This window comes from Diorhabda carinulata, chromosome 5 (genome assembly GCF_026250575.1).
Source record: "Diorhabda carinulata isolate Delta chromosome 5, icDioCari1.1, whole genome shotgun sequence".
In the NCBI taxonomy this organism is placed as follows: Eukaryota; Metazoa; Arthropoda; class Insecta; order Coleoptera; family Chrysomelidae; genus Diorhabda; species Diorhabda carinulata.
Window position 1 is genome coordinate 5,860,199 of NC_079464.1, and position 15,043 is coordinate 5,875,241.

Below are 15,043 nucleotides of genomic sequence, written 5' to 3' on the forward strand. Positions count from 1 at the left end.
ATTCCAATAAGTAGTTCTATTGAAGAGTCCGTCAATAAATAATGGTCCAATAATATGATAACCTGAATCATTCATTTCCGAAAAGTTCTGTGTACGGTTTCTCGATGAATATACGACAATTCAATAATTACGGTTATGTCTATTAACTTTATCATTTAATATGATAAATCACTGATTTTTTTACAAAATTTAAGCCGACCTATAATCCTCGTTTAATTCCTACTTTTATTTCACTTCATAGGGAGGAAAATTTGTGGTATATCAAAATTTTTCTATACAATTTGTTGACATATCACATTTTCGAGATAGTACTCTGATAGATTGTGCACAGTTAATTTATGAATGTCTCAATACGGCCACGTATTTATTTCTCATTGGATGTTATCGTTCAGAATTTTTGTTTCTGAAGACACTGTTATCTAATGTTTTTTCCGGGTGCTTGTTAATAAACCTATTATCCTTATCGTTATTACATTGATAATGTCCTTGGTATACCTTCACTACTTCAATTTATCTGTCCGTAGAATAATTCATTTTCGTAAGCATTGACAATAATTTATCCAATCAATCAGTCACTGACAATTTAAGAAGTAACTCGATATTGGTACTACTATCTTTTCATATTTGAAAGACTAGTGGTGATAAAAGTTCTAGATATGAAAACTCGACTCCCTTCCAACGTGATCTTTGTATTTCAAAATAATCCTTGGTTAGGTTGTGAATGTCAAGTTCCAGTTTGATACCGTGGAAATTAAGTAATACATCTCCAATATTCAATTAACTGAATTTCGTAAGATCCTGCCTCATATAAACTCTTGGAATAATTGTTTTACAAAAATTACCTAGAACCATAGTTACCCAATAATAGATAGAGTCACCCACTACATTGAATTCTAGCCGGCGACGTTACATGCCGTGCGGATGTGTACCCGTCACACTATAGTTTACACTACATTAAATTATGACAAGCTTCTTCATAAGTTACGTCTCTGTCAAAATGAGACAGTAAACATATAAAAGAATGAAACAGAACAGAAAACTTATTCGACAAGTTTCTCAACAGTTTACTCTATTTTCAGACTCACTCCGGCTCTGCAGCAAACGCAACTATCACAGGCCATACCAACGGGACCTCCCGGTACATTACAGGCAACTGTTCCCGGTACCCAAACTTCAAATTTGGTGATGCCTGTATTTCCGTTGGTACGACCAGCTCCACAAACAAGTTCCTCATCGCATTACTCGCCGTATTCACCGTCCAGGTTTCACATCGACAAAAGGTGTCAGCACAGATGCTCTTGGAAATGTCTAAGTATCGGACTGATCTTATTGGCAGTTGGATTATCGGCAATGTTGGCGTATTTTGCAGGTGAGAAATAATAAAAGAAGTCGTTTTCTAATTGTTGTATTTGATTCGAAACAATAAATTTTGATGGTAATATACTGACACACATAGAGAATAATGTTTTGGTTGGACAAATTACGATGTTATTTAGTCATAATTCGCAATATGGCAACAGTGCATCACTTCGTTAAAAACCAGGTGTTTTCCCTTTAGGTTACTTTGAATTGATAGTAGGACTCTGTTTTGTACATATATTTATAAAAAGAAAGTGAAAATAGTTGACTTATAAAAAAAACTCTACTCATGAAATTTCCGGAAAAAGTTCTTGTAAATTGCAGCTAGTATTGGCAAAAACACGTGTTTGTGCATGATCCTAGTAGTTAAAAGAGAGGCATGGATCAGTAGAAGACATGGAGAGCTCCTGGAAAGGTTTCTGATAAGATCGTGCCAAAAGTTCTCAGTTAAGAAAAAAAAAACAAATACCAGTAGAGATCTTCGAAGCTTTGTATTGCTGCATTCGTAACCACAATAGACTAGTCAAATGAGTCAAATAATGAATTGTGATGAAACTTGTATATTTGAGTATGACCCTAAGACCCCTAAACCAAGTGAGCAGTGAGTTGCAATGAGTGGGAAACGTCCACCACCGTCGACTAAAGGCAATGTAGCTAATTTTTTTTTATATTCATCACATCGTTCGTCATAAATATGTTTCTTTCGTCCAAACTCTCACTGTATACTTCTATGTTAGTCTCTGGTTGAGGGCATGTGTGACTCGAACTCGCCAAACCAAGCTAGATATTACAACACAACTTACCAAGAAAGAGTTTGGAAAAATCAATTATTTACAAAGTTGAATTTAATACATAATTAAGTTTTGTATCAAGTTTCATTTGCTGGTTTTTTATTGCTGAAAGGAATAAAATATTACCAAAATTTCAATTTGAATGAATTTGACATCTAACTAGAAGGGATTAGAGGAATTCAGATGATTCAATCGAAACATCTTCAATTCAATTTTTTACTGCCAGTTCACATCAACACACAGTTTCAATGGAATGATTAGAAGAATGTGATAAATTTGAATGGCTCTGATGTGGCTTTTTCGGTATCAAAAATGATGTGAGAACCTCTCCATTTTGATTAAGAATCATGACTTGAGAGTATCATAGCGCCATTTTGTGGTAAAAGGAATACTCCGTTGAGTTTTTCATTAATTTGAACATTTTGGAGTATGAAGGACATATCGACCGTTTCTCGTCTTCAACTCATTCATTTCTACTCATACTATTTACAAACTATCTTAAAACTTACTACACTATCATTGAAAAGTGATTTGAATTTTTTTTTAGCCTCCTCAGCCTTTTTTTGTTCAAAATCAGTGCCTAAGAAGTGTTTGTTTCTGTGGACATTTTACCGAGAAAAGTAAACTGTCGAAGAAAATGATTTCTGTCTGAAGTGATATATTAGAAATAAATGAAACGAGAAGTTATCTGTATAAATAGAGACGACAGTTTTTAAGATGGTAGAGTCCTTGTGACGAGATAGAAAAGAATCTTCCTGATAACAATTCATCGTCTCCATATGTAAACTTTCTGCTCATTGTTCTAAAAATAATAAAAATATAATTATTCATCTTAGAAACGTATCTTCATACAAGCAAATTCAATAGAAATGAACCATACTATTTGAATATTTTATTCGAATGAATTGAATTGATTTAGCACTGGTTGCATACTCGTCAATTCTTTTGAAACTAATGTTCATTATTTTGCAAATATATTGAATTGTCATTCAATATTCAATTAATTATAATTAATAATAAATTGAAAGAGTGGACAATTTATTATTAATATTATCTCTTATTAACTGTCAAATTTCTCTTATAGTATTTTTGTCAGAAAAATATCTTGGAAAGGGACAAAAACTTCACCCAAAACATTTGCGTGTGCACATCTTACGCGGCCTGGGAGACATTTTGACTCGTATTTAAAAGTTTTTGGCCATCCCTGGGTTAGATATATACTACTAAAAATTGTTAATAATATTGTATATATCATTGAATTGTTTGAATCTAAATTTGAGGTTATGAATATATTGAAATTTTATCATGAACCTCGTTTTCTAGAGCCTTATGTTTTGTTACAGCAGTGAGCACTATGAAAACAAACATAGACTCTTCGAATTGCATTTTGGTTCAGGATGTCAAAGATGTTACGAACGATCAAATAATTATGGGCTCATCGACTTTACCATCAACCGAAGGTAAGTTTAGTCTAAGTAAGTAAGTCTATTATTCATCAGACGTACTTCCTGTTACCTTGAAATTATATGAAAAAATATTATCAAAAATATTGAAAACCATCATAGAACAAAAAAAATCCATTTCCATCACATCAATTTGAATTTAGAGAAAACTATTAAAGTATAGATCATACTCATAGAATAACTAATATCATTGTGGTATTCCTAGGAGGAAAGAATGTAAGGGTTAGGTTAGGTCTACTGTCTTTCTCGACGTAGTGGAAGCTTTTGACAAAGTTTGAAACTATTAGACTCGTACAAGTAACGAAGCAGTATACTAAAACATCAAAGAAATTAAGGCAGCAGTACCTAAGAAACTGTATTATGACCTTGTATCTATTATACACTAGTAATATTCGTGAGTTAGAGATAAAATCGAAGAAATATTTGGACCAATCGTCGGAGTATTGAATTCAATGAAAATAAAGCTGAAGGTGTTGATTATACTAACAAAAGTAATCGGTATATACCAATTAAAATAATACTCAACTTCTGTATGCAAACTCTATGCAAAATATTTCTGCTCTACTTTAAATGCGAGACTAAGCTGGAAAGTTCATGTCACAAAGAAACGAGAAACGCTTAACAAGTTTTAGAAAATGTTTGAGCTGCTTGGAAGACATTCTAATAATGTTATATTAGTAAATATTGGTACCGATGTGAGCATATGGTATTCAGCTTTGAGGATTAGCCAGACAAAGTAACTTATAATAAAAAAAAAAATTCAAAGAAGCAAAATTCAAAGATTAAGGAACGTAGTCAACGCTTCTTGGTTGAATAGACCACATATTATCGAATATTTGCAGTTATGGAAGACTTTAACAACATATAAATGTTGAGGCTACCCAGCTCCTAGACAACAACCATGTAGTAAGAAGGATAACCTTGTAGAATTTAGTTATTCAAATCTCCCACATCAATTTAGTTTATACCTGTAGAGGTAATTTCAAGAAAAAAAATAATATCCCTTGTAAATAAGTGATAATAATCTGAAATTCGAATGAAGACGTAATTGAAAAACAATAAAGTAATTGAAAAGTGCCTTTGAATTTCTAAAAGCAATTGCAGTTTCATGTGGATAGAAAATTATATAATAACCTCACGATGAAAGCAGATATTTCAATTCCGTCGACCACAATTTTTATTTTAATAATACAATACCTCCTTATCGTAACAGAATGAAATGTGAAAATATCCTTTTGTAGGTGATTACTCGCTACAAACATGTTTTTAGAGCGTGAAACGAATAATATTTAAGTTTAATTACAAAAGCCAGAAAAAAACATCGGACAAAGGGTTGAATACATTAAGCACTTTATTCAACGCCTGTATAAACCGAACGCCACATCCCGAATGTCAAAGTTAAATGGAACAAACGTACAATTTACAATTTCATTAGATATTCCTAAACTAAACGTTAGAATTCCAGAAAGGTTCGAAAATAAAATACGTTATAAGTTTGTTTCAAACGGAAATACGAGAATAAAAAGTTTACAGTGTATTATATTTAGAATAAATTGTGTATTATCATAAACCGATTCTGCTAAAAGAAATATCCTTGCTTGACCTATATACGCAGAGGATTTTCTAGGTACTCGCAATTCGCACCCCCATTTCAATAGTGCTATAAACTCATGGATGCTCATTTTACAGGAAAACCAAAACAAAAACGATTATGAATGAAATGTTTTCTGGATAAGTTAGTTCGGTATACATTTTATCATATATTTTTGAAGCAGCGACTATTGTTTCCCATTTCTTTCAGACCTGCTTCTGTTTGCTCCACTCACGTACTCCCAGATTTTGCATATCTTGCCCAATTTGATCTCCCCATCTATTTTTTGGTCTTCCAAGCAATATTTTCTTATTGAGTCTCCATTCTGTAATATTCCTTGGATCCTGACGTTTTTCACTCTTTGAATATGTCTCTACCATTATATTTTTTCTGCTGTAACTGTATTTTCTACTATATTCGTCATTTCATAGTACATAAATTTTCTATACTCATCATAAGTATGATTTTTTCTACTTTTTCTTTTCTCACATATCCTCAGTTGTTCTTCATCTATATTCATTAGTCTTATAGTTGATGTGCATTATAATTTTGACTTATATGCTTTATTTTTCGCGAGAATTCTTCATTTTGTCTCATTTTTTCTGTCATTTTTGTTGCTTAGTAAGCAACTAAATACTTAAAGGTATAGACTACTTCAAAGATGAGGACATTTCTATTTAATTGGTTATTTTCTGTTTTATTTTCAAGCCTCTTCCCTGCCTCTCTTACGTCCATCTTTGTATAGGGTGGGATCAAAACCACTTCAATGTCATTTTTTCTTCCTCTTTTCCTTGTGACCACTTTTTGAGAATCGTTACTCTCATAGGAGGAACGAACTTGAAAGGAAAAGGGTTTTTTCTCCTCGTATCTCACGGCTTTCATATTTGACGATAAAATTCATAAGGGTTGTACCATAACCTAAAAACAGCTTCGATTTTTGTAACCTCACTCGAAGAAAGGACATAACATACGGCCTCAATTATGTGCGCAAAGTCGGGAGTAACTCATTGTAATAGTGACACTTGGCACCTCATGTGGAGTCTTTTGGTACTAATTACAGTAAATTCATTAAAAATTGATGAAATACCAGCAGCTGGATCTTCTTGCTTGCGAGTACTTGTAGCATCGGGATTGTCAACCCTCAAAGTTGATAGAAAGAGGAAACACAATTTTTGGCTTAGTATGATTCGAAATATATCACCATCTATCGCAAAAAGAGTTTATTTATTGTCATCATCAAATCAATAGCGCTTAAAACGTTTTTGGTTCCAACAAATGACATTTTCTTATATCATTCGAATCTTTTCATACCCAATGCTTATTTGAGTAAATTTGTGGTTTGATACAGTAGTTCTTCAAACAAAATTTTCAAATAAATTTCAACGGAAAGCTGGACGCTTTTTTGCCAAGATCACGTGTTTTACCTAGAAGAATCATAATTTCCACTACAATATTATGTTTTTGGCACGTTTCTAGTTCACTGTATCAACTCCACCTTCATTGCAGTTGAAGTAGGCAATAATTTTTTGCTTTCGCGTTTATTCTAGGAATTCCGCATTTTCACTATTTTCGTTCTCTAAATTGTTCGGTTGCCCTGTTTTCACAAACAGTGTCCTCTTCCCCGTTTTCTGAAACTTCAGAGGTACTGTCATGTTCGGACATCAAAACAAATACCAAATAACGTGGCGTCTAGGTTGCTGGAATCCACTCAATTTTTAATAAACTAATTGTATAATTAGAAATCCTGAAACAGGTATGGACCTAAGAGATTCAGCTTTTGTGATGTGTCAGACAAGGCAACACCCGTTCAAAATAAACGATAAAATAACGAAATAAAATAACGATCCTAATCGGGACCTGGAAATAGACACAGTAAGGCAGGTATCAACTAAATTTGCAAACATGTAAACATCGAAACCGTTGAGCTCCTCGATAATACCAACCTAGAGAGAATAATAAAGAGAATGAAGCCTTTTTGAGTTAGTTGATTAAGTGCTTAGTTCAGAATAGCAAAGTGCGGAATTTTATATGCTAGTGATAACTAGAATAATTGTAGTTATGATAAAAGAAGAAGCTTCTACTGAGTTAGTTTCCAGACATTCATAATAATTTAGGATTGGATAAAATTATTCATTTATCGTTATTATGATCAGATTACATAATAAGGAAACCTTTCAGGTTTTCTTTTTACGACGAAAAGGAAAACTATGTCTCTTACGCCAGTTCTTACATTTTTTCTTTTTTAACGTAAGTATCAATCTTCTCAGCTTCACAGAAGTTTCGCTTCTATCCATTTCGCTATTATTATCAAGTTTTTATTATTATCAATACTAATATTTCGTAAAGACTTAATTCAACAATAGAAAATAACAGTTAAGTGCTGTGTCATAGTAAGTACATCTGACTAGAAGAGTTTGCCGACGAAAAGTGTCCGAAGACGAAAAATTCATTCAGAAAATATGGATTCTAATGAAAAAAATAGTTAATAAGTATCATTTAAAGCAACATTAAGGACTAATAAAGATTCATAATATCGAAAACTAGGAAAATTACTTTTCATATTTCAATATTAAATTCGCATCGCTAGTTTTTCTCAAACGACGTATGTACTAATTAAAGTACCTGATTTGTTATAGCAAAAACGATACTGTGACAAGGTTTCTTCGTAAACTAGCGCACGTCTAAGAAGCAATTAACAAAACATCCAATTTTGAAAACATAATAGAACATCAACTACTTTAATTTTCTCAATTTCACAGTTTGAACAGGAACTTTTACCTATTTAAATCACGGAAAGTTCGTTAATGTAAAGAGTTTGCCGTTAACTCGTTAACTACTGACAATGACATACAATAATTACCCTCTCATCTCCATAAAACTCGTAGTGCTTTTCTTCCCGAAGTTCAAATTCTCATCTCTAAATTACCAGTAAAAAGGAGATGAATAATACTAATAGTTCGGGAACTGATTAAGAAATGAATGTTAATTCACGCTTAATATCCAAATACCTGTTATTATTTACTTTTATAATTCATTTAATTAATTAATTTCTGTAAAATATTTCACGTACAGGAGACTGAAAATTTTTGTAGCTTCAAAGTCTACGAGAGTTGCTACTTAAATATATAAAATATAGCAACACTGATGTGAATATATCAAAACTGACATTGTCGTCATAAAGTTTGACATTTGTAATGATGAACGTCTTCAAAAGATTTTATATATTCGTCTTCACAAAATGGAATCAAATCGAGAACATTATTTTTATGACTGTCGATGTGGATTAAACCAACAATATAGTGTCGATCAATTCGTTTTAACTTTTGGCTGGTTTACCGAATTACATCGTTTGCTACAGTATAAATTTCCTGTAAGTCATCAAAATTGGCTATTGTGCCATAAAACGTCGATGCTGTACATAAACTGATATTACAAGATCTTCATGTGGCCTACCATGAGATTGAGGTATACTTGGGTATTAATTCCACTCGATGGTGCTTCAAAATGCGTCTATAAAATGGTGACTATGCATATTGACTCAAAACAAAATAAGCAACCATCGTTTTAAGTCAAATCCAACAAAAGATGTTCATGCACGAAGCACTTCGAAGCAAATGCTGGCCTGTTCTTTTTTGGACTAACTGTATTTTTCTCCATTATTAGAACAACGTAAAACGTTCAATTCTAAATGGAACAGTAGTATTTATTTGCTAGAAAAAATCAAGGAAACCAATCTCAGAAGACGAATCTTTCTCCACCACCACAATGCAAGCTCTCACACCTCAGCTCAAACAAAAACGTTTTCGAATAGTCAAAATATCGAATTGAGGGTTCAACCGCCATGCAACACCCAATGATTTTTTCTTATTCACGCATATGAAAAATAAATTGGGAGGTCAACGTTTTTCTACATCTGAAAATGTAATGATCTTAGTGATGATCTCAATGGAGAATATTTTGAAAAACAAACACGCCATATCCAATTATTTTCTATCTCAAAACTTGAGTAACAACCCTCGTAATTACTATAATTTTTCCAAGCTATAACGACGTTAATGTATAAATCCAATTGATTGCATATCACATTGAACAATTCGAGGAACTTCACTAAATGTTTATACGATTGATGAACCCAAAACTTGCGTCTCTTCTCTTCATACTTTGTTCAATATAAAAAAATTAGTTTAAGCAAATTAGGCAAAGTAAACTAGTTGAATTCATAGGAACGAGATACTTCTATCCTTGCTGAAAAGAAGCTATGGAAAACGTCCTTTCATACACTGTACGTAATGGAATTAACCATTAGAGCGTTGTTGAAATTTGCCGCGTAAAAAGAAACATGAATTGCATAATAATGTGGAAAATTGGAGTGCGAGCGCTGGAGGAATTACAGCTTCGCTTACTTCTCTTTCCTTTATGTTGAAGAGGTTTCTTTAGTGTGTGTTAAAACAGTACAGTTAGTTAATCTAAGAAAAGATTCTATATAAATAATAGCGAACCATTCAATCCGAAATAGAATATGAGTTACAGACGAATGGATTAATTGCCATATAATCATCAAAAAAGGTCGAGATGTTTATCCTAAATAACAACAAATGATATTTACCCCGCATGAAACGAATAGAAGCTTGAAGGCATTCGAGATTGGTTGTGGTGTGACCTGAGAGTTGATACTTTATCACAGTGGTTTCTTGGTTTTACTGAAGCTGTTAAACTTCTTCAGAGATGAGTTTGATGAGATATTGTTTGTCAGTTTTCAAATAATTCAACGTTATATGTCTTTTGTAGAAATAGCCTCCTGCTTTGACGAGATTTTTATAGTTCGATGACGATATAATAATGTAGAGGAGATAATAGTCAATAAGAGATTAGTTCTAACAGTTTTTAGATATATCTTCCAGAATTTAGTTCTATAACCAAATTTCTAATGGAATATGGCGACTCGATGGATAATTTCTATTGAATACTATACAAAATGATCAAAATTAAAAACGTTAGCTGCTAAAGAATAAGTGTATGTGATGAATCAATATATTTTTTTCTTTTCAGAGTCGTTACCAACGAGTACGGCCGAGCATTCGGCGAGCGCTACAACAGCTCACAGTTCCATCCAACATCAACAGCCTTCACAGCAGCAGCAACAGCAGCAGCCACAAACGCAGTGGCCTCCGTTGCCGTTACTCGAACAAACCGAATTGGACACCGTACATACAGCAACGATTCCACCCTACCAATTTTGGAACAGCGAATTTCGAAATAAACAACCCGCTTTTATAAATTTTAATTTCACGTTACCGTGGGGTGCGAATTTCGCAGTTTACGGCAGAAGGAACGTCGCTCCCAGTGTAACGCAATACGATTTCGTGGAATTCGTCAAAGGAGGAAGGATTGACCATAGATTGCGGAGGAAAAGAGACATAAACGGAGGTGAGTTGGATAATTGTTTCATTAGAAAATTCTTTTGTAGCTTTGCAACAAATATTCAAATTGAACCATAAATCGAACGGCATAAAAAATCTTGAAAATTGAAGTTAACGACTAAACTTCAGCTGTACTTATTCATATATTGAGAAGTTTCAGTTTTCAGAAGAACGTTCATTGGCCATAATATGATCAAATAATAATGTTCTTTGTATGATTATATAATATAATCATTTCCTACAACTTCTTCCTCATCCTAATCTGAATTTTCAGATAATATTTCAAATTTTTGAAACTTATTTTTGTTGTTCTTAGTTGTATCATTTTTTTCTTATCATCCCTCTTACGGTGACAAATTAGATTGAACACATTTTCCCATATCTACCGAAATTATTTCTTCGACTTCCATTAGATCACTCCATTTCCAGTTCCTCCATAATTCCATCATTGGAACTGAGTGCTCGCATCATTGGTATGACGACCTGCATTCAATCAGCTTTTTTATCGCGTGAGTAAATGCCTAAATAAAGCGAAAGTTCCCTCTAATTGAGAGAAATTGCTCTAAAAAAAACTTCATAAATTCATTCATGGAACATTAAATGTAGTGGAAATAATTTCCATTTGTATAACATTTTCGTAACATAGAAAACATGTTGTCGCAATAATTTCCACGATCTTCAATATCCATATAACTGGATGTGTGTGATAAAAGTTCACACCAAAGAAGAAGCGAACAGAGAAAAATCATACCATTTATTGACACATGATATGGAACCTCAACCAAGGACATAAAGACAATTTTAATTCGCGGATAGAATGAAGAAGTAGCTCACACATAAGTTCTTTGTAGACGGATGCTTCAGGAACTAACTTCATGGTTTCAAACATCAAAGTTAGATTTAAGGAAGCTAACGAAAGTTCAGATACATCCTGTATAGTTCTTCGTATCTGGGAATCAACAAATATAGGAAAAGTTACGGCAGGAAATATGGTGGAAGTAATGATGTCATCAGATAACGCCTGGATAGCAACGAGAATCTTTTTCGGCAGAGGTACTGAAAGAAGAAAAAGAAGAAGAAATATGATATAGCATTATTTTCACAGGGTACACAGATACCATAAGAGGAGGAGATCTTTTAGTCAGTATTGAAAAATATTGCCAAGCAAAACACAAAGTCTTGCCGATACACGAAAGTAGTTGTAACCGAATATCAACTCAAAAAACAAACGATAGGGCAAACCGAACTCTCCAAGAATGCTCCAATTAAAGAACGATACATTTCGGGAAGAAATTCCCACCTTACCTTCCTCATCTTATCAGATGTAGTTATATGTCGTCTTTGTTGCACGCTCTTCTTTATCCTATGAGTTCATAGGTGATTTTCTTCATATCTTGAAGATTGTGCCATCTTCTTATTGGGTATACGTTGTTACTCGAGATCCTACTCATTTTCAAAAGTTTTAATGCCCTTTAATAGATGAATGATGTTGTGGTGGAGATATTTCTTTTGTATTTAATACCTGGTGTATTCTTCCATATTCTATTCCTTCATCTCACTCTGATGAATGCTGGGGAAACTTATTAGCTCCTCCTATCGTCTTCTATTGATGTATTCTATAATACCAAAGTCCTTCATTATTGTCTAGCTGTCGGTGGATCTGATGAAAGTGCTATATATAACACGGGACGTTCATTTCTTGCCTTGGACAGATTTTCTGAACATATAACTTCTTGTGATCACTTTCAGCAGTGCATCTTCACTATTTGTAACTTTGCAGCTGTTTTCTATGCCTAGTATACTTAGCATAGTATTTCCAGGCTCACGTCAGCTTTCTCAACTTAATGTTGGATTGCATCCTTAGCACTTCTAATATTCTTCCGGCAAAATATTTCGAACTTTATTCTTATCCAATGCTCCGTAGATCTGCTGGTTACTTATGTACCTTGGGACGTGGACTGCTAGATTCAGACTGATTTTCTAGGCTCTTCACTCACTCACGATGAATTTTTTCAGTGTCTAAGGTAGCTGACATGAAGCTTGGCATTCAGTTGCAGTTTTTATAATCTTTCGATGTATCTATAATTATATTCCATTGAGGAGAATGGTCAAAACTAACAATCAAAATGTTGATTGAATGATCTCTATTTAAGATCTACTTCTTTGAATAACTTGTCTATTTTTTCTATTATTCCATTATAACATAACAGCCTCATTTGAATTCAAAGAAACATCGGAAATGGATACGTTTCTCGTTATAACTTCTTGTGATACATTTGAGCAAAAGGTATCATTTAAATTCAGTATGAGCAGTAATATCAAATAGGGTAAACATTCTTCCAAACAATGTGATATTAAATTACTGAGTTAGGAAGAATTAGTTTCCACATGAAACTTCGACAAGAACAACAATCGAATCAAATTTTAGACTGGGAAATGTTACAAATAGCCTGCAGTAGTACAGGAAAGTTTTCCTTTACAAACAGCTTTGTGTCAGTATGTGTGTGTGTGTGTGTTTGTCTATGTGTGTGTGTGAGTGAGTGTCTGTATGCCTATGTGTATGTGAGTGTGCGTGAATTCTCTCTCTTTCGTATCATAGCAGAGACGCATTTAGGACTCGCAATCAGACTGATTCAGTTTATTCATACTTCACCAAATATTATACTTTCTTTTCATGTTTTCTCTACAGCATATTTTAGCTCTAGTTCGTCACTTCAGTTTAGATACTTTACTATACTGAAGTGACACTCCAATATTTGTATCTACATGTTTTTTTATCATTTACCAAATTTGAACATTTTCTTTTCTTGTAGTACCTTTAGGTTAGGCTATCTCCGTGATATGATAGATGAGAACACAAAGCAAAATGAGAGAATACAAAACATTCTCGACAAGGCAAAAGAAATGGCAGCCGAAGTATCAACAATCAAATTTGAATGATGATGATATTATGAGAGCACAAAGCAATATAAGAGGATAGAAAACATTCAGGAAAATGCAAGGGAAATGACAGCAGCCAAAATATCAACAGCAAAATTTGAACATCTTCTTCTTCTCTCCAACCGTGGGCTATTTCCGTGACCAATTTCGTCGAATTGGTATTGTTCAATTGGTATATATCTGTCGCTACTTGGAATACTTGTTCCAATTTCCAATATTTGGTAGTCACTATAGGTTTTTGCGACTGGAGAATGTGATTTGATGCCTGTCTTGATGATATGATGAATATGATGAGTAAGACTAAAATGAAAACGATAAGAACTAGGAACTTAGAATGTCCTGATATGAACTAAACAACATGAAAATGGGTAGAAAGATGATGTCGAAAAAAACACATGAATCATTAGACATAAAACAAGATGGTATTAGAGCTGCAGCTGATAGTCTGAAGAAGAGCTCAGAATAGATATATATATATATATATATATATATATATATATATATATATATATATATATATATATATATATATATATATATATATATATATATATATATTAGGAATTAATTAATAGATTCTCAACTTTTCCTTATCTTTATTATCTTTGATCTAACAATCAAACAATAATACCTCGAAACCTTCGACAAATGCGTGAGACAAAAGCAACATATCTAGTCCCAAAACAGTATTTTTCAAGTAAGTGATGTGGAACAAAGTATTTATTATATTTATCTCAATCCGGTCCTGTTGTACTTCTTTCTTTCTTTGAATAGGCGACGCGACCCTTCACCCTGTGGCCTTTTCCAAACTTTACAAAGTCATACCAAGTGATGGCTTTTCTGTAAATTGATGGATGGCGTAGATTTTACGAACATGGCATTTTACGACCTTCCTCAGCTATTAAAGGAATTAAATTTCTGCAGTGCTAGAATTTTGATGCGTCTTTTGAAACGACTATTGTTTGGTTAATTGCTGATAGCTAGCTTTCGGAATTCGATCTGTTTCTCGAAACTACTTTGATACAATTTTTAAATGCAATGAGAAATCAATCAGGCATAAAATGTGTTATTTAATGGAAATACTGAAGGTTTCTTGGTCGATTGTGTTGAAATATTTGGAGTTAACCCTTTATTCTTAAATATAGTTACTTGGAAAGCGACAAGAAAAAAAGTTATTCAATACACTGGTACTTGATTTCCTTTAAATCCACTCTGTATATTTGAATGAACCCCGAAACTAGAAAAGGAAGAAGGAAAGTATATTTACACAGTTACTGTTCGAAACATTGAAAGACTGAGATGTGTGCTCGAAAAAGATCTAGATTAGGACTATCAAGTGATAGATATGACCATCCAAGTTTTTCTTTGATAATATACACTTCCGTGTAGGTAAAAACATCGTCTCATTTAATATTTTCAATTAATGAAGAAAGTAGATCAGGAAATTCAAGTTCTAGTATTGCTGAATTTTACTGTTTT

The 15,043-nt window shown here is 33.1% G+C and overlaps 1 protein-coding gene across 5 annotated transcripts in view; it reads left to right on the forward strand.

Annotated features, from left to right (window-relative positions):
* Positions 1-15,043, forward strand: part of LOC130893827 (teneurin-a) — a 572,912-nt gene that overhangs the window by 398,868 nt on the left and 159,001 nt on the right. For all 5 annotated transcript variants that reach the window (XM_057800233.1, XM_057800234.1, XM_057800235.1 and 2 more), the window contains 3 exons: positions 1,080-1,369; positions 3,494-3,610; positions 10,254-10,631. In XM_057800233.1, the coding sequence (XP_057656216.1) occupies positions 1,080-1,369; positions 3,494-3,610; positions 10,254-10,631 (785 nt within the window). The remainder of the gene's footprint in view (positions 1-1,079; positions 1,370-3,493; positions 3,611-10,253; positions 10,632-15,043) is intronic.